The sequence below is a fragment of the Neophocaena asiaeorientalis genome, unplaced genomic scaffold, assembly GCF_003031525.2.
Source record: "Neophocaena asiaeorientalis asiaeorientalis breed wild unplaced genomic scaffold, Neophocaena_asiaeorientalis_V1.1 scaffold129, whole genome shotgun sequence".
NCBI lineage: Eukaryota > Metazoa > Chordata > Mammalia > Artiodactyla > Phocoenidae > Neophocaena > Neophocaena asiaeorientalis.
This window is the reverse complement of record NW_020172446.1, coordinates 9,014,974-9,040,255: the sequence shown is the minus strand read 5'-3', so window position 1 is coordinate 9,040,255 and position 25,282 is coordinate 9,014,974. Positions and strand designations below refer to the sequence as shown.

The window sequence follows — 25,282 nt, the reverse complement described above, 5'->3', positions numbered from 1 at the left end:
CTGCCCCAGGAGATAGAGCTCACCCCTGAAGAAGGGCTAAGACAGGAACTGGGTGATTCTGACGTACAGCAGAGGAAGGTCAGTGCCTGATGGGGATGAAGGAGGCTTGGAGGGAGGCTTCAGTAGGAGGGCTGCAGCTTTTTGGAAGGGTTAGAGCTGGAGGATGTGGGGCGGCGTCAGCGGGCAGGGGAGGGGCGTGAGGAATGCATCATAAAACTAGGCAGTGGCTGGGCAGGGGTGAGGTAGTGGGAAGGCAGCCAGCCCGCCCAGGGTGCAGGGCTCCGTGGTGCCATGTGGAAGGTAGGACGGGGACAGACTGCAATGCCCGCCTCCAAGCCCAGATGTTTTTCGGCGGGTAGGAGGGAGCTACTGATGGTGTGGCAGGGAGGGGGCGGTGTGACTGGTGTGGGGCTTCATAGCTGTGGGTAGGATGCTCTGGGGTGAGGGGTGTTCTCTGTGGATCCCTTTGGGAGACAGCAGTCCTCAGGGCCACCCCCAGAGATGCCTTGGCAAGACTGTGACTGAAGTCCACCTGTGACCTGGCTCTGGAATTAGGAATCCCAGGTAGGGCAAGGATGCTGCCCCAGATGTCATGCTGGTGAGCTGCTGGTTCCCAGAATGTCCGTTCCTCACTTCTCCCTCCTTCTGCTCTGTGGTTGTTGGTATGACTTATACTCAGGCCTTCTGATGATCCCTGTCAGCTCTCAGGTTCCCAGTGGGAGCTAGGATGGGACCCTGACTCACTCTAGGGCAGGGTTGCTCATCTTTGCAGCTGTTGACATTTCGAGTTGGATAATTGTCTGGGGATCTGTCTGTACATTGTAGGATATTTAGCAGCATCCCCGGCCTCTACCCGCTACATACCAATAGTACTCCCCACTCAGCTGTGACAACCCAATCTGTCTCCAGACATAACCAGGGGTCCCCTCCAGGGGACCCACTGTCCCAGAGGGCCACCTGGCATGTGTTGGCTCAGCCATACCAGGCCCAGTGCACGTTCCCCACGCATCTGAATCCGGGTGGTTGATTGTCTTTTACAACTATTTAGGGAGGATGGAGAAGCAAATTCCGCCTCCAGCGTTGAGGTCTGGTGGATACAGGAACAGGTGGAAGTTCAACTGACCCAGGCCTGCAGAGGCCAGGGATCTGTTTGCAGGAAGGGTCTTCCCTCTCCTCTCCTGGACGTTGAGGGTGAATGAGAGAGGTGAATTTGGAGATTTCTGGCTGTACTTTCCTGACCGACGTGCCAAGCGCTTCCTCTCCGGAAAGGCGGGTGGCACCGAGGCTGCAGAGACGTCCCAGTGGCAGCTTCATCTCATCCTAATTTGGCTGCAAGACAAGCTCGGATGTCCCACGATGTGGGAATGGTTGCATTATGCCACGGCCATACAGTGGACTATAATACAGCCATTGAAAATGTTTTCAATGACTTTTATGGTGGAAAAGGCTCACAGCAGACTGTTAAATGGGGCGGAGCTAAACCTGAGGGTGGGGACAACAGGCTTAATTAGGGCTGGCTGGGCAGAGGGGCCGGAGGTGGGGCACGCAAGCAGGAAAAGACGGGGAGCCTTCTTTGTGCCGTGCCCCGATTTCGAGTACCATCAGAGATTTATTTGCGGCTCCCGGTAAAAATCTCTACTGTTTTTTTGCTAGTTCGTTACAACGGATTTGGGGAGCTCCCAGAGTGTAGCTTGACAGGGAAAGAACATTTGGGGCCACGTCAGCATCTTAATGATCTGGCTGTCTGCCAGCAAGGGCGACTTGACCTGTGTAATGTGTTTTGAAACACAGTAAAATGATCTTGTCTGATTTTCTGCGATCGTGCTGGTGATGGAAGAAAACCTGCTGGCCTCTAGATGTTATCACCTCCTTCGCTGGAACAGAAGGTGAAAATGATCTTAGATGTTTGCACTGCTGCCCATTCGGATGCGGGGTCGTTAATTTTGAAGCCCCGTATTGCTGTTCGAGTAGATAGGCCATTCGTGGGAGTGTGCCGTTCCTGCGGCGGGACTGATGGGTGAAATCTGGTACCATCTGCAAATAGGTTACTAACGTGTGAAGCTTCGGCTATCACACCTTGTGATCCGAGGCTTGCTCTCCCAGCAGCTGCTAGTGGTCCTACTGAGAAAGGCATCGCAGGGAGAGAGGTGTTAGCCTTTCTGCCTGCCCTCTTTTAGCCTCTTTGGGGTGTATACGTTCTTCATACGGAATAGTTATCACCTGGATGTTTTCCCGTCGACATTTCCTCTGAGGTTTTTCCTTTGTCCGTTTAAAGGAGGCACTAACCCACCTGCCTGTGTGCATTAACGTGGAGCCGGCCTGTTCTCTGCTGGGCGGCGGCTCTGGCCACGTCCCCTTGCATCCCGATAGATGCAGTCCATCCTGCGTGGGTCTGAGGTTTGCGAATTACTACCTCTGTCTGCTGTCTGGGGCTCCAGTCTGCGGAGAGCCATCGCCCAAGGGGACATCCCCTAGGGGCCCCTGGAGACACTCTGACATTTAGGTCAAAGTTATCCTGAAGCAGCACCTTTGAGGCTGGACACGTGGAAGAGGGCTGGTGAGTTAGCTCTTCCTGTGGAGAAGAGTGAATACAGAGAGATGGCCTAATGCCCCCACCCCATGCCTTTGGCCTCCTCCGGACTCGGACCAGCCAACTTGCTGAGGGTCTGCTCTCTGAAAGGCCCCGTAATAGTATAGCTTGAACTGCACTTGTCCACTTATGTGTGGGTTTTTTTTCAATAAATTCGTACCACAGTATACATCATCAGCCATTGGTTGAATCCACGAACACGGAACCACAGCCTTGAGGATCCACGGATTTGGGTATCTATGCCAGGGCCTGGAACCCATCCCCTGCAGATACCAAGAGATGAGAGTATTTCATTGCATCCTAAAATCCCCCTTACAGCTGGAGAAATCAAGACTCAAGCCGTCTAAATTTAAACTCACACCAGAGCCCTTAATCATTAAGCTGTGCCCCTTTTACAGATGATAAAACCAAGGCTCACAGCTGCCCGGTAGCTTGTCGACAGTCACACAAATGAGATTCAAAGCCCGGGATTCCTGACGACAGGCCTCAATCTGGGTCCACCTCCCGTAGCTGCCCGTCCAAACCACACAGCCCCGCACCTGCAGTCAGATAAGAGGGAAACATGCTCTCAGTTACAGGATCAGCGGACGGGTTTGCATTCAAACTGACATTCGCCGGAAAGCAAGAGTCGGTCCTTTTATCCCCATCCGCACATCCCCCTTCATGGGCCTCTCCTCTCCTTTCTGTGTCTTGAATGTTCCCCAGTTCTGCCTCTGGAGGCAAGAGACTGGTCAGAGGCAACCTCCATGCCGGTTCCTGAATTTCGTCACAAACCCACCGCATTCATGTTTTTGCCTCCCAGGGCCTGAGTGTGGTGTGTGGCAAAGCCCTGGACTGGGAGTCCGGAAGGCTGGCTTCTGCTCCCACACACCCTGATGGTCTAAGGTCATGGGCTGCTTGCCGCCGGCCTCCAAGCCTCAGCTTCGCCTTCTGAAACCAGAAGTTCTCATCTCGGAAGTTTTGGTGATTCTGTGTAATCCTGGAGATCCTGAGAAAGGTGCCCAAGGAGGAGCGAGGATAGAGAAGAGGAGACCCCAGTGGGGGTACTTCTTGAGGCCTCGCTCCTTGCCTGTTGTAATGTCCGATCCTTGACCCCTTGGCCACGGCCAAGCCTTGGTGTGTGGATCCCCGCCGCCCGGAGAGCCCAGCCCTGGCTGTATCGTGACCCGGCTCCAGGCTGAATGCCCAGACATACTGCAGACCCAGTCCCCGCCTGAGCCCCCATCCTGGACACCCAGGCTCAGGCTGTAGAGAAAGTACTGGGATCAGGGTGTGCACCCACCCTGCCCTCGGAACTCCTCATCTGTTCGAAGCAGTATCACACCTGTGTTCCTGTTCTGCCTCGTCTTGGTTCATTGTCTCCTCTTCTCTCTCTCTGTGCTTTCGCTCTTGCTTTTGTTCTCTCTCTCTCTCTCTCTCTCTCTCCTTGCAGCTTGACGTGGAGGTGCCGGGGAGCAGCAAGGTTGGCAGAGAGATAAGATTCATCAATATTTAATTTTTAAGGAAATCGTGTCTTAGAAACCCCCAAGGGGCTGAAAATTGTTCTGTGTTTTCAGAATCCAATGATGTTGCTGAAGAGGTCATGTTGTAAATAAAACCACATTACTGTCCGCAGCTCTCGTTGCTCTGCAAACACCCGGGAACTTGACAGTTTAATCCACTCAAGGAAGCAAAAAGGTTCGGGTCACTGGTGGGGGCAGCCTGGCCCCACAGCCCTGGGATACAGGATCGTGAGGTATCGACATCAGCCGTTACCTCCGGGGAGGGAGACAGACCCAGCCTGCCCTGAGCAGACTTTTTTTTTTTTTTTAAACTGTGTTGGTGAAATGTTCTTGTCTGAACAGGAATCTCAGGATGGCGGAGTCCCCTGGGGTTCCTGTTGTCAGGGAGGGTTTGCTTAGATGGAGCAGGCTTTCTTCTCTTTACTCATGGCACAAGTGACCAACAGAAGGCTCATGTCCAAGTCTGTTGCCAACAACTCTGGGGGGAGTTGGGATCTGGAAAGGACATTCATTCATTCATTCATTCATTCGTTGGTTCATCCATCCAACATCCGTTAAGCATCCACCATGTTCTAGACTTTGTTCTAGGTACTGAGAATGCGTCAAAGCACACCAGACACACAAAGATCCCGCTTATATTCTCGTGGGTAAAGGCAGATAGTAAACCAGGTAAAATATATACTACGTTGAATGGTGACAAGCACCGTGGAGAAAAATGAAGCAGGAACCTTACATATTTACCCATTGGAAATGAAGATGTGCATCCACTGCAAGTCTTGCCCAAGGATGTACACAGCAGCATTGTTCGTAATAGGTAAAAACTGAAAACAGCCCAGGGATCCATCAAGTGAAGGAGTCCACAAATTGTTATGTCCACACACGGAATGACACTCAGCGATAAAAAGCAACAGTCCACTGCCAGACAAAACAACATGGGTGGACTTAACAAATATTTTTCTGAAAGAAACCAGACTCACAAAAACATGTGCTGATTCTATGTATAGGCCATTCTAGAATAGACAAAACTCATCTGTGATGATGGAAGTCAGAAGAGGGGTTGCTTTGGGGGAGGGGCGTATGACTGGGAAGGGGCCGAGGAAACTGGTGTGAGGGAAATGACGTGTATCCTGCTAGGCATTCATCAAAACAGACTGGGTGGTACATTCAGGGTCAGAGTGTTCCGTCGAGGTAAGTTATACCACTGAAACAAAAGCAGAAAACACAGCAAGGGATTGGGTGTATCGGTGATAGCAGGAGGGATGTTGCAGCGGGTGGCCAGGGAAGGCCTCACAGAAGAGGTCTTGCAGAAGGTGAGGGAGAAAACCATGAGGGTATCTGGGGGGCTTCCCTGGCGGCGCAGTGGTTAAGAATCCACCTGCCAGTGCAGGGGACACAGGTTCGAGCCCTGGTCCGGGAAGATCCCACATGCCGCGGAGCAACTAAGCCCGTGCGCCACAACTGCTGAGCCTGTGTTCTAGAGCCCACGAGCCACAACTGTGGAGCCCGTGTGCCTAGAGCCCGCGCTCCGCAACAAGAGAAGACACTGCAATGAGAAGCCCACGCGCCGCAACGAAGAGTAGGCCCCACTCGCCGCAACTAGAGAAAGCCCGCGGGCAGCAACGAAGACCCAGTGCAGCCAAAACTAAATAAATAAAATAAATAAATTAAAAAAAAGAAAGCCGTGAGGGTATCTGGGAAAGGACGTTCCAGGCAGAGGGCGCAGCAAGTGCAAAGGCCCTGAGGTGGGAGCGAGACTGCAGTGGCCAAGGACTGGTAAGAAAGCTAGTGTTAGTTTGTGCGGCCTGTCATGACAAATTCCCACAGACTGCTGGGTGGCTTAAACAATAGAAATTTATTTTCTCTCAGTTATGGAGGCTAGAAGTCCAAGATCAAAGTGTTGGCACAGTTGGTTTCTTCTGAGGCCTGTCTCTCTGGCTTGACAATGGCCTTCTCCTCCATCTCTGTGTGACTGGGTCCTAATCTCTTCTCATAACGACACCAGTCAGATTCGATGGGGGCCCGTCCTAATGGCCCCAGTTTAACTTAATTGCCCCTTTAAAGGCCCTGTCTCCAAATACAGTCATATTCTGAAGTGCTGGGGGTTAAGACATCAACATATGAATTTTAGGGGACACAATTCAGCCTGTAACAGCCAGCGTGGATAGAAGTGTGGGAGACACAGACGCAGACAGCTGCGTGCTCTCTGCTGCCGCTGTGGTACCCAGGCCGCTTGTTCCCTCTGCTCGCTGTGATGAAGGTATTGAGCTGGGACGAGACAGGATGAGGGCTTTTCGGGAGAGGATGGATAGCAGTGGGAGAGGCCAGAGGTTGCAGTTCTTGTGACGGCTTTTCACTAACATCAGCAGGGGAACTTGCTTCCAGAACGCCAACGACATTCTGATCGAGGTCAGGACACAGATTCGCTTTCTGCTGAGAAATGACATGGGGGCCCCAGGGGGGGTGGAGTCTAGCCAGAGGTACTGATGGGGTTTGTCCAGCCTTTTGTCCCCTCACTCCAAGCCCAGCGGCCCCAGCTGCCTGTGCTGGACATCACCGCAGCTCTGACAGTGACGGCAGCTATGGCTGAGTGGGTCCTGGTTCCAGGGTTAGGGCCCCATTGTGGCCACTGAGCCCTCAAAGCAATTCTTTTCTTTTTTTTAATATATTTTTAAAATGTATTTTTTGGCTGCCTTGGGTCTTCGTTGCTGTGCACAGGCTTTCTCTTGTTGCAGTGAGCAGGGGCTACTCTTCATTGCGGTGCGCGGGCTTCTCATTGCGGTGGCTTCTCTTGTTGCAGTGCACAGGCTCTAGGCGCGCAGGCTTCAGCAGTTGTGGCTCGCAGGCTCAGTAGTTGTGGCGCATGGGCTTAGTTGCTCCGTGGCATGTGGGATCTTCCCGGACCAGGGATCAAACCCGTGTCCCCTGCATTGGCAGGCAGATTCTTAACCACTGAACCACCAGGGAAGTCCTAGCGATTCTTTTCTTTATGTGTCTGATCGAGATTAAGGATCACAAGTGCTGCTTGGGGGAGGGACTTCCAAGCTTTGCTTGATCCTGAGCTTTTGGGGCCTTGGAGGGGGAGCCAGAAAGAGGAATTTTAGGAACCAAACTCTCAGGTACTCTGCGTGTCAGGAGGGTGGTCTGGGGCCCGCCTCTAGTACAATTAAAGGTCTTAAGAATTAAGAGTACTATGTGCTGGGTCCTTCTCATGCATCATCCTCCCTTCACTCTCCCAGCACTCTATGGTGTGAATATTATTGCCCCCAGATGACAGATGAGACAGCCAGGACTTGGGGGGCAGGTAGTGATTGGTCCAAGGTCATACAGATATTCAGCCGTGGCCCCGGGATTCGAGTCCAGGTCTGTTGGATTGTAAACCTGGTGCTTTTTCTCCTACCGGGTGCTTCCTCCCTGGTGCCTCTGGACATGAGCCCATGGACACCCGGAATGACTGCCTACCGCTAGCCCCCTGTCCTGGGAGAAATTTGCAACTCAAGTCTCGTCCAGGAAAGGCAAGGGGGTAAATGTCATAGTCTCACTGGCCCTCACGGTGGATCAGAGGGAGAGAAATGAGATCTTCTGACTCTTCCAGGCAGGACAACTCAAGCAATATGTCCATTTTACAGATGGAGAAACTAAGGTTCCAAAAGGGGAGGTGATTTGCTTATGGTCCCATAAATTTCTAATGCCAAAGTGAGAACTGAGCTCTGGAAGCAGATTTTGTGTGTGTGTGTGTGTGTGTGTGTGTGTGTATGTAGGGGTGTGTAGTGTAAGAATAGTGAAAACATCCTCTCCTGTCCCCACATGGCAGCTCAGCCCTGAGAGAGGGATGTGCGGCTGGCAGAGGCAAAGCTGCCCCTGAGCCTTGATGAAGGAGGAGGGGGATGGGGAGAGGCCTTCGTGGGGGCTGTGAGGCCTCTGGGAGAGCATCCCACCTACGCTTAGGAGAACAGCCCTCCACTGGCGGCAGCCTCCCCTCCTACCTCCTAAGGGACCACCCGGCCCCAGGCTCTGCATCGCCCTCCCCTGGCTGGGACACCATCCACTGTCTTTTCTGAGTGCCAAGATCCTGGGCTCTGCCAAGCCACGCTCAGAAGACACTATTGATTTTCCTTTATTTATTTATTTATGAGATTTTTTTGCTGTGGGCAAAAAATAAAAAGGTTTGTTCAGCGTTTCCCTTAGCAGCGAGAAGTTTTCTTTGCCCACTGCTTCCCTTGCCCCCAAGCACTCACCCGATTGACTCCTCTCCTCTCTCTGTGCTCCAGGGGGCCTTGCATCTCCTGTTTGCAAGATGCACGGAGAGGCAGAGTGGAGATGGGGCTGAGTGTCCTACCTGGTGCCTGGTACATAGTAGGTGCTCAAGTAAAATGTTTGGGAGAGGTGAGTGGAGGAATTGCCCACCAGGGAAAGGAAACCGAGGATGGCCTGCTCCTCTGTGAAGAAAGCACCTACTGTGTGCTGGGCCCAGTGCTGGGCAATTTGGACCTTTCTCATCTAGTTTTCACAACCGATGTGCAAGGTGGGTTTTATTCCCTTTGTTCAATGGTGAAATTCAGAAAGGTTCAAGGTTACCCAGGCTGTGAACCTGAATTCACATTCAGGCCTTCCCAATGCCAGCGCCCCAGCTCTCGCTGCTGTGCGGTGGGTACAGCCTCCTCCCCAGAGGGAACCAAGAAAACACATGTAAAAAACCGCCAGGAATTGGCTTGGCCTTCTAACCCTGGCAGGGCCCCTCCGGTTTAAGGAAGCCCCCATCAGCCTGATCACCTCGGAGTGGTCAAGGCCTGACCTTGCCCACCCCTCCTGTCCTGGAGAGATGCTGTGTGGGAATCTGTCACGGGCCCTGCACCCCACCCCGCAGCAGGACTGCAGAAGCAGGGGTTAGGTCTGTCTCTTTCCAGGGAGGGCTGGCGGGAATTCCAGACCTCACTGGGGGCTCACAGTCTGTTGGTTAAAGATGTTGAATGCTGAGCTGCCCTGGGTGGGCCTTTCTGTCCCATTCTAACCCAGACACATGTGGTTTCCCCACCTGGAATGCTGTTCCCTCCCCGGCACTCCTGACGACCCCCTAGATGTCTCCAAAATCCAGGTCCAGTCCCCCCAGTGGAGTCACCCCTCTGTAGTAGCACCGGTGCTATTAACAGTGGACTTTTCTGGACTTCCCTGGTGGTCCAGTGATTAAGACTCCACTGCAGGGGGCACGGGTTTGATCTCTGGTCAGGGAAGTTCTGCATGTCGTGTGGTGTGGCAAAAAAAAAAAGTTTATACACACACACACACATATATAAAGAATGGGTAATAGAAGAAGGTAGTTATAAATACCAGCTATGACTATGTGACCAGTTACATAAATAAAGACTGTAATTACCATAAAAAACAAAACCAGACAGACAGACAAACAAAAAACAGTGGACTCGTCACCGGCCAGGGATGAGCTGCTAGAGGGCAGAGGTCCTGTCTCATTGAGCTTTGTCTCCCCTGGGTTTGGGCCCAGAGCCCAGCGCTGGAAGGATGGACAGACACCCCTGTAGATCCCATGCAGCTGGCAGGACATCCCCCGTGCCCACCCTGGTCCCTGAGCAGTGGGGACGTGGCCCCTGCATTCGCCCAAGATGCTTCTCTTTCTCTCCTTCCCTGGCAGGAGTTCCCCTTGGCCATCCTCAGGGGCTGGGAGTGCTACTGTGCTTACCCCACCCCCCAGTTCAACCTGCGGGATGCTGTGGACAGCTCGCTGTGTGGCCAGGAGTCTGAGGCCCAAAGGCTAGCGGAGTACTGTGAGGTCTACCAGACGCCCGTGCAGGGTGAGTTCTGCCCCAGGGGTGCACAGGCGTGCAGGGCCCTCCTCCTGTGTCTACCACTGGTTGTGGCACTTGGTCTGGGGGTTCGGACCGAGTGTGCGGTCCTGGGGCAGGGAAGGTGTCTTGGTGGGTGGTCCTATCTTGGGATAACGGGAACAGGAGGCCTCCACCATCCCTGGAGGCAGGACACAGGATGCGGGGCTCGGTTTGAAGAGCGCCTGACCTTTGTCTGAGTCTCTCTGGGGGGGGTGGTTTGAGGATGAGCAGTGGCACGGTGGTGGAGCTGGGTGACATGGCAGCCCAGTGGCCATGGGGGCCTCCCTGAGCCAGTCCAGGACCCGGGGACCAGTAAGTCACCCAGGCTGTGTGCCCAGGCTCCAGCATCTTCCTTGTGTGAGAAGCAGGTCTGCCCCAGCTGACCTTGGGAGTCTGCAGGACGCTGATTCCCACCAGACTGTTACACTGGGAGGCCTCGTCATCACTGGGGCTTTCTCTGGCCAGCCGTGGACCTGTGCAGCCAAGGTCCAGGTGGCAAATCCCTTCCCCTTTTTGGGCCTCAGTTTTCCCATTCATCTCCCAGTGGGAGTCGTGGGTTGGCATTTCCTATCTAGGGAAGTCTGAGAGAGAGTCTGGGAGTCGCAGTGGAGGTGGGTAACCCCGAGACGACTTCTGGACTTTCAGATACCCGGTGCACGGACCGGAGGTTCCTGCCCACCAAATCCAAAGTGTTTGTGGCTCTGTCAAGCTTCCCGGGAGCTGGGAACACATGGGCACGGCACCTCATCGAGCACGCCACCGGCTTCTACACAGGGAGCTACTACTTTGATGGAACTCTCTACAACAAAGGTTAGTGCAGGCTGCAGGGCAGGGAGGAAGGCGGTTCCCAGCGCCCAGGCTGCAGCTTCTCCAGCCCAGGTCCTCCTTGGAGCACTAGAGCTGTGCTTCTCAAACTTGAACGCGCGTAAGTGTCACCTTGAGGGCTTATTAATTCAACATAGCTTCCTGGTTTGCATGCCCCCCCTCCACCAAGAGAGTGTGATTTAGTCGATCTGAGATGGGGCCTAGGAGTTGGCATTTCTAACAAGCTCCTAGGTGGTGCTGACACAGCCAGCCCTAGGACCACACTTTGAGAGAAAATTCACAAGATCTGTTCTGGATTCAAAGGGAAAGCCTAGTAGCTTAGATTCCCTCTCTGTAAACATTTCTTGAGTTTTCCTTAATGTTTAGAACCCTCAATAATTAGGGGAAACTGACTTCATGTGTTCATTTCTTTTTTCTTTTTTTTTTTTTGAGGCAAGTGTAGCTCATCAAAATACGATTTTTTAAAACGAGGTCCAAAAATCTTCAAGAGTTTAATGATTTCTAATATTTCTCTTGTAGAAATAAGAGGCCTCATTATGTCAAGTAAATGAACTTTAAAATGGCTCAAATCTGTGCACTGTTTAAGACTAAGAACCTCAGATAAGCCAAGCGGGATCTATATTTGCTGAAATATATTTCTCTGTTGTCGTGTTAACAACAGTTTCTCTGGGATTCTTAGAGTTTGGTTGAGGAAAAGAGGTTACTGTCTAACAGCCTGGAGAAAACACAAACTTCCTGAGGTGGGCAGCAGGTTCTAGAATCACCCACAGCAATCTTAGTCTGGTTGGGAAAAAGCCAAGGGTGTCCATGTAACCCAGTTTCATCACCCCTGGGAGTCTTGAGTGTTATGGCAGCTACAGGTGAAGTGACCAGATGAGGCACATGGACCTGCCCACTCCGGCCTAGTCCCCTGGGAACCACCTAATGTGTACAGGCTGCAGCTCCCCACCGTATTCATCTAGAAAGAAGGCCTTTCCCTTATTCAAACAGCTGGCTGTCTCAGTCTACAAATGGCTAAGTGGCCCAATGGCTCCATAGCTGGGCATAATAAGGACTGGGTCGACACTGCCTCAGAATGGCTTTAGAGATTCCCCGATGCATCTTTGAGCCTTACGAGACTGGTTAGATGTAGCCACTGGCCTCAGAGCACTGTCAGAGCAGTCACACACACACACACACGCGCACACACGTGCACACACGTGAAATTCGCAAGGAAGCTCCAATGCCCAAATGCCAAACCGTCACGGGTGAGCATGGTCTGAGTTATGCGGAAAAGTGGTACCTGTTGAAATAGGCCAAGGCAGTACAAAAGGCACCCTGGGCCGCAGGGTGTCAAAGACCAGATCTCATGTTTACTTGGCTCATGGTTTGACTCATTCTTTCCTGGAACTTCCCAGCTGTTTGACAGAATGAATCAAAGCAGAGACTTTTGCTGTTTGGCCCGTGGCAGAGATGAATTTGAAACATGTGTTGAGTTTCAGCTGGTGACCCCAGACTTACAGACTCAAAGGACACTTGCGTTTTCCAGGCATCAGAGACTTGCTGTAGATACAAATACTTCGCAACCATTCATGAAGGGGGGTGGGGGGTGGGACTCATTTATGTTTCCAAGAGCCCGAGGCAAGCTCATGGGCAGTTTTGGAGCTTGTCGCCAGAGCTGGATGGCTTGGGCTACGTTGAGATGTGGCCAGGAGACCAGGTTCACGGGACATCTTTCCAGGAAGCCTTCTGTGACATCCCACTACACTCCCAAACTAGTCCGCCTTACTCTTTGTTCCCATAAGCCCCTGTGCTCTGTATTACACTTGGGCTATCCCCCCACTAGACTGTAAGCTTAAAGACAGGGTCTGAGTTTTACCCCTTTGTCCCCCGTGTAAAGTCCAACACAGAACGGGCACACAATGATATTTGTTGATAAATGTGTGACTCTGTGTAGGGATGGGTAGAGTCTCCACGGATGCAAGACTGGAGCCCAGTTGTAGGACTGTGGCATAAGGTCAGAGGGTGGGGCCACAGCTGCTGACTGCCCTTCAGCCTGATGATGGGGATCCTGCCCCTTCTGTGGGGAGGCCTCGCAGGGACACACAGAGCCACGTGGAGAGAGCCCTGGCTCTGATGCTGTGGTGCTGTGTGATCTCGAGCCAGTCGCACACCCACTCTGAGCCTCAGTCTCTTCATCTGGCTATGCCTGCCGCTGTGGTCAACTCACAGGGTTATTTGCAAAGCTCATGTGACACAGCCATGCAGATGCCCAAATGGATGTGTCTACAGTGTCTAGAGAGAGGGCATGATCGGGCTCTGCCCGCTGACTTCTGGGATCTACGGGAGGTGCCTTATCTTCTTTCTCTTGCAGACGCCATCTTTCCCCACTCAGATGCCTCCTGCCCTCACTGTCTCTTGGGCAGGGTCAGGCCCTATCGGCCATCCACAGGCCATCCCAGTGCCCTCTGCCGTGCCCCCAATGTCGGCTCTCCCTCAGGGGTGCAGGTTAGCGTTCAGACCTGTCTGCTGCCGTGGCAGCGGGGGCTCCACGATGCCTTTCTCCCGGGCAGGGTTCAAGGGCGAGAAGGACCACTGGAGGAGCCGGCGCACCATCTGCGTGAAGACTCACGAGAGTGGCAGGAGGGAGATTGAGATGTTCGACTCGGCCATCCTGCTGATCCGGAACCCGTACAGGTCCCTGGTGGCCGAGTTCAACAGGAAATGTGCCGGGCACCTGGGCTACGCAGCTGACCGCAACTGGAAGAGCAAAGGTGAGCAGAAGGGGCCGGCGGGGTGGGGGAAACGGTTGCAACTTTATTCGTGGGGTCAGTCTGCTGATACAAGCTTACTGAAGTCCTACTATGTGCCAGGCACTGGGCAAGGCGCCAGGAGCCCAGGCTACAGGGGTCACAGTCTCTGCCCTCAAGGCACGAACAGTCTAGCCTTTGGGCAATGAATTAAAGAGACACAAGTCAGGATAGTGAGTGATATAAAATGAAGCCATCAGAAATACAGCTGTGTCCAGCAGTGTGGGTGGCATGATGAGACACGGGGTCTGAGGCTGGGCAGGCTTTGCTTCCGTCCCTGTGTGACTCCGGATCACCTGAGGCTGGCGGGTGTCCCCGCCTTTCCCTATCACCCTCCTTCTAGAGCAGCCCCCGTCAGCCATCCCTGCCCTCCTGCTGACTCCCCTTGAGGACGCAGGCAGGCTGAGCTCTGATCCCTCCTGGGTCTCTTACCAGCCCAGTGACCCCAGGCAAGCTGCAGACCTTGTCTTCTGAGCTTTGGTTTTCTCACCTTAAAAACAAGGGTGGTCCCATCTCATAGGGTCGTTGTGAGGGTTAGAGAAAGCAGATGCTTCCCACAGCATTTTAGGTGTCTTAATAGCCCAATTATGGAAGTGATTTTTGTTGGGGTGATTCTTGACATTTGCACCCTTCTCCTCACTTAAAAAAAAGACCCACCGAATTTCTAAATTTGCTGAAAACAAACCTCATGGAGCAGATCACCTGCCAGAGATTGCAGCGGCCCCGTCTGTGGCCTCCTTGTACGTCACTGGTTAAACCGGCAATTGCACCCACAAGACACAAGAAGCGTCAGTTAGGCACCCCATTCACGTAGCTGTGTAGGAGGCCCTGGGACAGGAAATCCGGCCTGCACAGCGTCTTCACCTGACTAGGAGGCACAGAAGCTGCCCCCGCCACACTGCTCGGCCCCCATTACCCAGACTGGATGCGCAGAGCTGCCAGGGCAACATCAAGGTGAACCGAGGGTCATCTCGACAGAGAGGCCCTGCCTCGGTCGTCTTTAACTCCACTGTGTCCCATAGGCCCGAGACCCCGGGCTCTCGCCACGAAAGGACAGTCCCAGAGGGCGAGGTCCACCAGAGAGAGAACCAGTTCTTGGAACGCACAGTCCCCGTTCGTCTTAACTTGGTGTGTTTCCGAGGAAACTGCTGGGGGAAGGTGGACCTGAGGTCACAGCTCCCAGGCGGGCTTGCAGCGCTTCGGAGCCCAGCCTGATAGTAACCCCCCCCTACCTACACGAGGTCACCAAGAGGGCCTTCCTCCGTGGGAGATCGGGTGGGTCACCCTGGGTGGTGGACGATGGCGCATCCTGGCCCCCAGGAGGCCAGCAGCCCCACCGGGCCCGGGCCCTGACACGGCGCCCCTTCTCTCCCGCCCAGAGTGGCCGGATTTTGTCAACAGCTACGCGTCATGGTGGTCCTCGCACGTGCTGGACTGGCTCAAGTACGGCAAGCGGCTGCTGGTGGTGCACTACGAACAGCTGCGGCGCAGCCTGGTGCCCACGCTGCGGGAGATGGTGGCCTTCCTCAACGTGTCCGTGAGCGAGGAGCGCCTGCTCTGCGTGGAGAACAACAAGGAGGGGAGCTTCCGGCGGCGCGGCCGGCGCCCGCACAACCTCGAGCCCTTCACCCCCGCGATGAAGGACCTGATCAACGGCTACATCCGGACGGTGGACCGGGCCCTGCGTGACCACAACTGGGCCGGGCTGCCCCGGGAGTACGTGCCCAGATGACAGGCCCTGGGCCGCTCTGCCCACCCCGCTGGGAGCTGGCCGCCCCCGCGGGGCTACGCATGTGCTCCAACGCTCGGGTGCCCCCCCGGGATGCTCGGGTGCCGATGCCACCTGCGGGGAGGTTCCCCACCCGCCCCCAGGGCTGCCTGCCTCCCGCACGGGGAGACTGGACGTGAGCCCCGGCCAGGCGGACCCGATGTCACAGGATGGACGCGGGGGGACACGCATTCCTAGCCAGACCCGCTTAGACCTGCCACTCGCTGCTCACGGCGCCCTAACGCGCCTGCGCCACCACCCCGGCTGTGCCGGACGCTCCCAGACTTGCAGACGCGAACGTTGATGGAGGCGTGTGGCGTCTGCACGTTCCTAGGGGCCGCCTGTCCGTCTCTCCCACACACTGACACACACGTGCACCCTGGGCTCTCGGAGGCCCCGGGCTTCCTGTTTCCAGCCCAGTGCAGGCTTGCTGCTCAGGGGCTTTGACTGGGGGATACTGGGCCGGGTGAGCTTAGTGCTCTGAGGACCTGGGAGCCCGGCCTGAAGATGGGCTCACAGCCTGTGCCCGCCGGGCCGGGCAGCCCTGACGGTGCACCTGCATCCCACAGTGTGTGTGGTGCGATGACCGGGCCCCGCCAGCGCTGCGGCCCTGCCTCTCCCTTCGCCGGGGGTGGGCTGGTGGCACCACGGGTGGAGTGGAGCTGCCCACACAAACCCCGCACCTCAGGACCGGCCACAAGTTCTGTGCACCCCCGACCCCCCCGTCCAAAATCAGCACTCCCTGGAGTGGACGCCTCTTTGCCTGGCTTCTTTCTCCGACTGTCCCCATAAAGCTGGGGACTTGGGCCATGTCGCAGAAGCAGGGTGTGGGGGCGAGGAGACAGCAGGGAAGGGGCTGGGCCTCCAGGGGAGCCCGAGACCTGGGGGCCCCGTACACCAGCAATGCCAGCGGAAGGGGGCTTGGGGTGGGCATGGGCAGACCCGGGACGGATGAGTCTTGGGTGCCACTGGGGCTGGTTGTCCCCCGTATCTTGATGGGCCCCTGCTCTCCACGGGGTCGCCCCTGGGTTCATGAGGAAGGGGGTGGCATGGCCTGTCAACCAGGCTGCAGCTTCTCTCTGACCCCCACTGGCCCAGCCCTCTCTGTCTGTCTGTTATTCACCCACCACTTCCTGTCACTGGGCCTCTTTGTCACCCCCCCCGTCTCTGTTTCCTGTGAAGCTATTTCCCACTCGTTCATCCAAGAAGGGGAAGGGAACTCCCGGGCACTGACGCCTGCTGCTGTGTACAAGCCTACGGGCCTCCTGAGAAGGTGGATTCATAAGGTCCCCTCCCCTCACTGTCTAGTGGGGATTGGGGAGGGGTTGTCACAAATGGGAGTGAGAAACCCAGTGACAGAGGAGTGTGTGTGCCGTGCGGGCTCCCAGGGGGTCAGGGGATGCATCACAGCGGCTTTGAGCTGGTCTTGAGGAACCTGTAGGAATTATTCCAGCCACGCAGAGGGGAAGGGTAATTGAGGCAGAGGGAACGGCATGTACAAAGGCTCAGAGGCTTGGAAAACCCTTGTATGTTTTGCAGAAGAGGTGAGTGGGTGTGGGCCGTGTGTCTGAGTCTGTGCAGCAGGAGGACGGGAGTGGGTGGGCGAGGACAGAGGAGGGGACACAGAAAGGGACCCTCCTTGCAGCCATTTAGTGCTCAGCCTGGCCTCTCCCGCTGCGGAGCACAGGCTCCGGACGCGCAGGCTCAGCGGCCATGGCTCACGGGCCCAGCCGCTCCGCAGCACGTGGGATCTTCCCGGACCGGGGCACGAACCCGCGTTCCCTGCATCGGCAGGCGGACTCTCAACCACTGCGCCACCAGGGAAGCCTGCTAATTACCTTCTTGGGTCGCCCTTTGCTACATGTCTTGGGCTCAGAAATGAGGCTGCGGAGACCAGGGGGCTCAGGTCTGGAGGGTGGGGTTGAGCCCAGGAGCACAGCCCAGGACAGCTGAGACCCAAGGCGGGCTGTGGAGAGCTCGGCTGCACACTGACCCCCGCGAGGGAGGAATGTGGGTGGCCATGAACTTGGGCAGCCCCCGAGCCCCTCTGCAGCTTCTCCAGGCCTGCACTGGGCCTGCTGGTCTGACTTCTGCATCAGCAGGAGAAAAGGGAGTGAGGGGTTTGGCAAAGCCGGGCAAGGGTATGTCAGACCCTCTGCTCCCTGGCTGGCAGTGGGAGCTGAGGGCCACTCCCAGTGGGGAAGGCAGGGCCCAGAGGCCTGGCAGGCCTGCCCTTCTTCGGAGGGAAGCCTCCCACGCCTTCGGTTTTGCCAGTGAATGGCCTTGAGTATCTGTTCCTGGTGGCCTCCAAGTTCTTCCTGAGGCTCCCCCAAACCCACACCGATGCCGACGCTGTTTTAGATCCTCCTAAAGCATCACTCAGCTCAGCTCAAAGCTGGAAACACCAGGGTCTTTATAAACAATTATTGATACAGCATGGCTCGGCGGCCAAGTCTGTGACGGCCCCTGATGAGGCCATTCTCCTGAGTTGTAGGTGTAACTGAAACCCACCAGGAGCTTCCACGCTGCCTTGGAAGGGGGGCCAGGGGATACCTGCGTCCCAGAGCAAACCTAAAGCCTCATAGGAGACCGTAGCACTGAGTGATGGAGAATAGGGAAGCCGGCCTCCTCTGGAGAGTGGCGTCCTGGCCACCCAGATGACCTCCAGGGAGGAGGCTCATATGCCAAGGAGTCTGTGAAGGGCAGTGGAGTAGCTGAAGGACCGACCAGGACTGCAGCCAGGGCCTGGCCCCCTGGGCTTCCCGCATCGCCCCAGGGGGTCAGGAGAACAGCGGCACCGGCTCCTTCTTCCTGGAAGATGTGTGAGTCCGTTCCCTGCTGCCAGGTACCCAGAAACCTCCTCTCCTTGCAGGTGGAGGGGCACCTGCTCAAACGGCCTTGTAGTTTCCTTTGCACCTTAGCCAGGCACGCAGATGAGAGGGATGATGGGATCAGGGTGCATCCAGGTCGCGTTGAGTCAGTCCACCCAGCAAGGCACCAGACCCCTGGTACGTGCTCCCAGACACTGGGTGAGGAGGTGCTAAGGCCCTGTGTGAGGAGGTGCTAAGGCCCTGTGTGAGGAGGTGCTAAGGCCCTGTGTGAGGAGGTGCTAAGGCCCTGTGTGTGGAGGTGCTAAGGTCCTGTGTGTGGGGGTGCTAAGGCCCTGTGTGAGGGGGTGCTAAGGCCCTGTGTGAGGGGGTGCTAAGGCCCTGTGTGAGGAGGTGCTAAGGCCCTGTGTGTGGATGGTTCTCGGCAGCTGCCGCCCAGCTCCTGAGAAACACAGGAAAGGAATTTGTCCTTTTGGGAAAGTCCACTTGTCTCTCTCCGCGTTAGGTCTCATCTATAGCTCTTAGCTTCTCCATGAAGAGGATACTGTCCCAACCAGCCACACAGTAAAAGAGGCTCTGTATTTAGAAGCGTGACAAATGCATCAGGAACTAATCAGACCGGAACAGGAAAACCCTGACTGTCTACAGATTCCAACTTTAATAGTAAGGCTGTGGAGTTACATAAACCTGTGTTAAAACACGTAAGTCTCATGGGTTTCACCTCCCCTTGTGGATCAATTTGGAAAAACCAAAATATATAATTTTTAAAAACTAAAATTCATTCTGATAATCCCAGCGATGTGTAAGTGAGAGGAGAATAGACAGGCTTCCAAACCCTGGTTAGAAAGCTGCTTAATTATGTGAGCATCTTATAATGAAGTCTCTTACAGCTAAAATTAGATTTTGAGTGCATGAATATGCGGTAATGTTTGCATACCATGATGCATTTTTTTCCCTTAAAAGTAGCAGGAGCCACTTGGTTCTTAGGGGGTCCCAAGGGGGGAGATGGAAGTGCTGGGATTCATCTTTGTGGCTGCAAGAATTCTTGGGGCTGAAGTTTGAGTTCTTTTGGCTGGAAATTTGTTGGAGGTGTTTAAAATGCGATGCCTCCGAAGTAGTTCGTTAGCGTTTAGGGAGAAATTGATTGGTCTGAACCCACGTTGATGACCACTCAGTATTTGCCGAGTTGGCCTGAACAAGGCTGTTGGTTGCATCCCCGACGTTCATTCCCCCATTTCCTTTCCCAGCAGACCCTGATGTCTGTTGGCAGGGGCGGGTTATGATCTGCTGGAGCTGTCTCTACCGTCACCTCTGGGGTGGGACGCGTGACCTAGACTAAGCCCACACCACCCCGCATCTCTCTGGCTACAGTGATGTGTTCAGGTATGGTCATGTGAGCTAAGGCAATGGAACCAGATGGAATTTCAAGACTTTTTCTGGGAATGTTTTTATGCACTCTGCTGGATGTGAACGAGGAAGTAGGTGATCCTGGGTCTTGATGGCACCTGTCTTGCGATCCTGGGGCAGGAGCCACTCCCAGCATGAAGCTGATAACTGAAGGGAGAGTCAGGAGGGAGGGAAACCAGGTCCTTGGTGACACTGTTAAGTACAGGATCTAGCTTTGCCTGTGATTGGCCCTGCCCGTGGATGGTTTTGTTGCATGAGCCAATATAGTCCCTTTATTGTTTAAGTTGGGTTGAGTCTGGTTTCTGTTACTTACAACCCAGAGCTGTGTACAAAGGGCTTGGGTTGAGAGGCCCTGGGGTTCTGACATTCTCTGTCTCTATGGCTGAAGTAGATAAAGACGGAGGCTCAGACAAGAATGAGCTGTCAGATTAGGAAGTTGCTTTTTACAGGAATGGGGGGTGGGTGTGAAATCCTCAGTAGGAAGCTGTGCTCTGTCAGCCAGGACAAGTAGCATCTTTAAGTCAGTACATTATGAGGTCACCTGCATATCCTGAGAAAATCATTCCTCTTGATTGCCCAGCCCACACTGGAAGTTGTCTCCTTTAATCCTTAACCAATTCTATGTGATTATCTCCACTTGACAGATGAGAGGACTGGGATAGTATCTGTGATGATTATAAAACCGTGGTCCTGTTCTATTTACCATAACTCCTTTCATGGAGAATATGATGTCGTGTTGGAAGGAATGCTGTGACGAGTTACTTGGATTGAGCGTGAGACCCCCTTTGAGGGACATGTTCAGGTGACAGCTGATGGGCAGTAAACTGGAGGCGGTAAACTGGAGGAGGGTAGGTATGCGTAGCCCTGCCGCTTCGGTTTGGCTGAGTTGGACACGCAAGCTTGGGGCAAAGGTGCCGTTGGCGGAGAGGTGGGATGATGCCACTGAGAGGTCCCCTCCTCTGTTTTAACCTCTTTAACCCTACTGTGTGCTAGAAATTGGAGGGACAAAGGGAGTTATATGTGGCCCTTATCTTCAAACTCTCCGTGGAAAGTCTGACCATAATACAGTGTGCAGGACAGAGGTCCAGAAAATATGTCGAGGGAGTCCAGAGTCCCAGGAAATCGATGTGAGTATATCTGTGCCCAGGACTCCCTTCTGTGACTGATGATAGATTGGGGGCCCTCCTGAGAACTTCTGCTATGCAGAAGCATTGCAGAAATCTGGGTCCCTGCCATGGGAAATACGAGCATATCTACCCAGATAACAAACATAATCGCTTATATAAAATGAGGAATCTTGATAACAAAAATGAAAACAATTCCAGTTTGGGGGTTTTTTAAAAAAAACATATGAAAACAATTCCAGTTGACGCTGGCTGCGTAGGCATGAGCTGAACGAATGAACCTTCCAAGGCGTCTTCGGTGCCTGCGATATTCTTTTCAGGTTGAGACAGGTCCATGGCTTGATGATGTAGCCAGTGATGGTCAATTACAGTAAATAGTGTTCTTACAGGTCAGAAAGTGTCACAGATGTCACCCCACATGTGCCTCAGGGAGGTGGACATTATTTCCGTTTGCGGGGAAGAAAAATTTAGTTTCTGAGACTGAGTTCAGTTTCTGAGACTGAACTTTATTTGAAATAAAGTTCAAATCCTTTATTTTACAGATAAGAAAAATGAGACTGGGAATGGGAACGGGTTTCCTACGAGGTTCGGCTGAGAGAATGGGTGGGGCAACTAGGGCCGGAATGTGGGCTCCCTCCCCAAAACCACCTGACTGCCCCTGTACCGCATCCCCATCACTCTTCAACAAGTTGCTGAAAAGGAGGCAGGTGTGCACGTTCAGCTCGTTTGGAAGCGACTCCATTCGTTTCACTGCTAATTCTTTGCCAAGATACTTTTTGGTGGGCACCTGAGTTCAATGCTAAGGGCCATTTATCAAGCATCCCCAGTACTTGAAAATCTGCTCAGAGCAGCACTTTTCAAAGGACCGGGGTTAAAGAGAGGCACCGTGATTGGCACAAGATAGGAGCCCAGAGTTTTCATCCTAAGTTACCAGCACCCGAGGCAACAGAAAGGCCCTGCTCCTCCAAGCTATTAATAGATAGGCATCTTTGGTGGACCTGAGCCCAGCAGTCTGTGTGTTTATGTATATGTGTTTGTGCAGGTGTGCGCTCCAGTTGCTGACAAACAGCTACCCCTTTGAATCACATGCCAGCCATCCTGACCGTATACAAGTGACAAGAGCCTGGATACCTGAGAAGCCAGTCTTCGTCAGGTCTCCTCCAAAATGGAAAAGAGGAAAAATAAAATCCTCTTAACATCAAATAATTTTTATTCCTTCCATTCTTCTTTTTTTTTAATTTGATAATCAATTCACCAACATTTTTTCGTTCACTTGAAAGGCTATATTTATGTATTTTTTCACTGGCTTTTAAACCAGTGAAGACAGGAACAGTATCTATCTTTGTAACCTCAGCCCTTAGCCCATGACCTGATATGCAAGAGGCACGGGAAACATTAGTGGAAGGAAGGAGGATGCATGAAAATCTTAAATCGCCTGGCTTGTAAAGTTTCCAGGAAAGTAACATCTTCCTGGAAAATAATACCTTTTTCTTCCTATTTGTGAGCTGAGGAGATGTTGCTGAGACACTTGGTGAATTTTTCCATGCCCTGTTTTTTGAGACGCCTGGGGACTGGGTTGATCTATAAGCATTCAGTGCCAGGGGTAAAAAAAGTGAAGAAATATGGCAGCCCCCAAATTCCACTGGAGAGTTGTTTTGAACTGTTGCATAAGTTCTCAGTCACCCATCTGCTCCTGACTCATAGAGAACAGGAGACAAATTGGCAGGATTCTTGCCAAAAGCTCTTCCCTGGATGTTCAGGTAAATGGTCTAATGGTGTCATCCCCACCTTTGCTCCCCACGGGAGCCTCCACTGCCGATGGACGCCATTCCTGTTTGCCTTGGGACAGGTAGCTTCTCTACCTCCTCCAGATCTGCAGCTCATTCCTTAAAGTTAATCATTAAACCTCTAGCAAAACTTTTTTCTTCTGAATAAAAACCTCCTTTCTATAGGAGGCTCCAAGGTGTAGCACACAGAACACCCCCTTCACCCTTCCTTTTTCTCCTGAGAGCAATAGAAGAGGAAGAGTGTGTTTGGATGGGTGGCAAGAGAGGGAAGGATGGAGGGGATATCCTCCCTGGACCGACTCCCATGTCCTGGCTCAGGCAGGAAATGAGGAAGGTTTCTCTCCCTGCCCCACTTCCCAAGTTAGGTGAGGTAGAGCCTTTCTCTCTATGAGATGGCGCACGGGTGAGAAATGCAGAGACAGAGCAAGGAGAGTCTGCCTCCTAGGCAGCCTGGAGCTCCTTGACCCAGCAGCCTTACAGAGTCTAAAGCTCACTGTATCCATTACCCGTCAGCATGTGACAAATTACCACCAAATCTAGGCTTAGCTTAGAGCCACAACCTTAGAGAAACATTCATTAACTAGGAGTTCCTCTGGGTCAGGAATCCAGGCCCCGCTTAACGGAGCTCTGCCACTCAAGGACTCTCATGAGCCTGCAACCAAGAAGCTGGCTGGGCTGCAGTCTCTTCTGAGGGTTCAGCTGGGACAGGACTCAGTTCCAAGCTCCTTCACGTCGTCATTGGCAGAATTCAGTTTCCCACGGGCCGTTGGACCGAGGACCTCCGTTTCTCACTGGCTGTCGGCCAGAGGCCACACTTGGCTCCTTGCCATGTGAGCTTCTCCATAAGGCTTGATTCATCAGAGTAAGAATGTGAGAAGACCTAAAGAGACTGTGAACAAGAGAGAAGCCACAGTTTTCTGTAACCTAATCTTGGAAATCTCATCCCATCACTTTTACTGTATTGTATGTGTTAGAAGCAAGTCCGAAGGTTCAGCCTACATCCAGGGGAGGGGAGTATATAGGGGCAGGAATACCAAAAGGTGAGATCATTTGGGAGCCGTTTCGTAGCTGCCCGCCAACTCCAGCAGAGGACCTTCGACCGTTGAGTCAGTCCCTTCACAGTCTGCCCCGCGGCTGCTTCCGCTGGCTGTCTCCCCAGCACAGAGCCACACCACAGCCCTCAGCACCCTCCGCAATGCTTCCCTAGACCCACAGGCTGGCGGGGCTCCTGCCTACATCACTGTTAACGGTGAGGGCTCATTTCCTGCCGTCTCCTCCCTTATAATCACAGGCATCACTTCTTGATACCAAGGAGAACTGTCCTGGTCCCCACATTCAGCCTGGCAGGGAAACAACAAGTCAGGAAAACTCTGGCCAGACATCCTAACAGGATGGCCCACTCCTTGGGCTCACCCGTGAAACCAGCTCTTAGCATAATCCATTACTCCCTGTTCCGCCCAGGCTTCCCCTGTTCCACGGCCACATTAACCTCCATCAGATAATTAAGGGCTTGGCTTTCCATGAGAGGCCTTGAATGTCACCTTTCTGCCACCCAATACGTCTTTGAATGACACAGACGCTAATGAGATGTTCAAATATAGAAAACTGAATGACTCCTTGCCTTCATTGTGACATTTATTCAGCCGGAGTGATCTGACTACCCCACTACATTACTTATAATTTTCCCCTGACCTTGGGTGGTGGAGTGTAATCTTTAAGGAAACTACCCATTTATTCTCCCTCACCTTATTAGCATTTAATTACTAGGACACATTTTCAGATGTACCAAGCATGTTAGGATTATAATTCAATTTTCCCTTCCAACGGCCCAGTAGCCAAGGACAGTGGGACCATCTCGGGCACCACTGAGTTCTGACTGAGGAAGCATCCTGGACCTGACTTCGTCTCCTGCCCCTCAGAGCACCAAGCAGGGCTTATCCAACCATGGCTGCCCCGTCCAAGGACCCTCTGCCCAGACCTTCTCTCTCTGTCTTTCTCATCACTGGGCTGAGGTTGTTTTGCTGCTCAGGGTCAGGCCAAGTCATGGGGCCAGGAAGAGGATGCTGGATGCAAAGGATGCCAGCAAACCCTCAGATCTGACAGCTGCACTGGGCAGTGGATTCCAAAAGTGAAACGTTTTATGCAGATTTCTGATTGCAGAAGAACAACAGATGGAAATAATCCAGAGACGCGCTCAGCTATTCTCACTCCTTCAAACACCCACATGCTGTTTCTGTGAATTACTCTGCCATTTCCCCACAGAAATGCCCTGTCTGATACCTCTTGCGTGTCCTAACCCCATAGGTCACTGAGCTAGTCCTCGGATGTGGAGAATAAGACAACTCTGAGGAGAGGAAAGCTCACCAGACCTGGGATCTGCAGAATTCGGGCTCCAGAACTGTCTGGGCCACTAACCACCCATGCATCTGTGGAAGATTCCGTCCCCTTCTCTATCACTCAAACATGGCGGTGGAGGTGACATCTGGGTTTAACCTCACGACCTCATCTTCCCAGCCACAGTTCATTGGGACTCTCTAACCTGAGCTGGGGTGATCCTATTCTCTCTTTCGGTCACTTGGACTTGGGCCTGAGAGACACAAGCCTGTCTGCCAGGTGTGTGAAATGAAACCACGGGAGCGTGGACCCCAGTATGCACAAGGTCTCTGCAGAGAGAACAATGGGTGACGTCATTGTCCTGGGAGAAGGAGAACCTAGGAGTAAATACCCCAGAGGGAGACGAGACGGTAGCTGTTAATATTAAGGTTAAATGAAAACCAAAACACAAGACAAAAGTTATGCACCTAATCCAATCACTACCCTCATTT

At 53.4% G+C, this 25,282-nt stretch overlaps 1 protein-coding gene across 1 annotated transcript in view; it reads left to right on the top strand.

Annotated features, from left to right (window-relative positions):
* WSCD1 (WSC domain sialate O sulfotransferase 1) overlaps positions 1 to 16,062 on the top strand; it is a 40,463-nt gene extending 24,401 nt beyond the window's left edge. Inside the window, exons 6-9 of the mRNA XM_024737333.1 lie at positions 9,737 to 9,896; positions 10,575 to 10,739; positions 13,307 to 13,507; positions 14,923 to 16,062. Coding sequence (XP_024593101.1) covers positions 9,737 to 9,896; positions 10,575 to 10,739; positions 13,307 to 13,507; positions 14,923 to 15,275 — 879 coding nt within the window. The 3' untranslated portion in view covers positions 15,276 to 16,062. The remainder of the gene's footprint in view (positions 1 to 9,736; positions 9,897 to 10,574; positions 10,740 to 13,306; positions 13,508 to 14,922) is intronic.
* Positions 16,063 to 25,282: the final 9,220 nt, after the last annotated feature.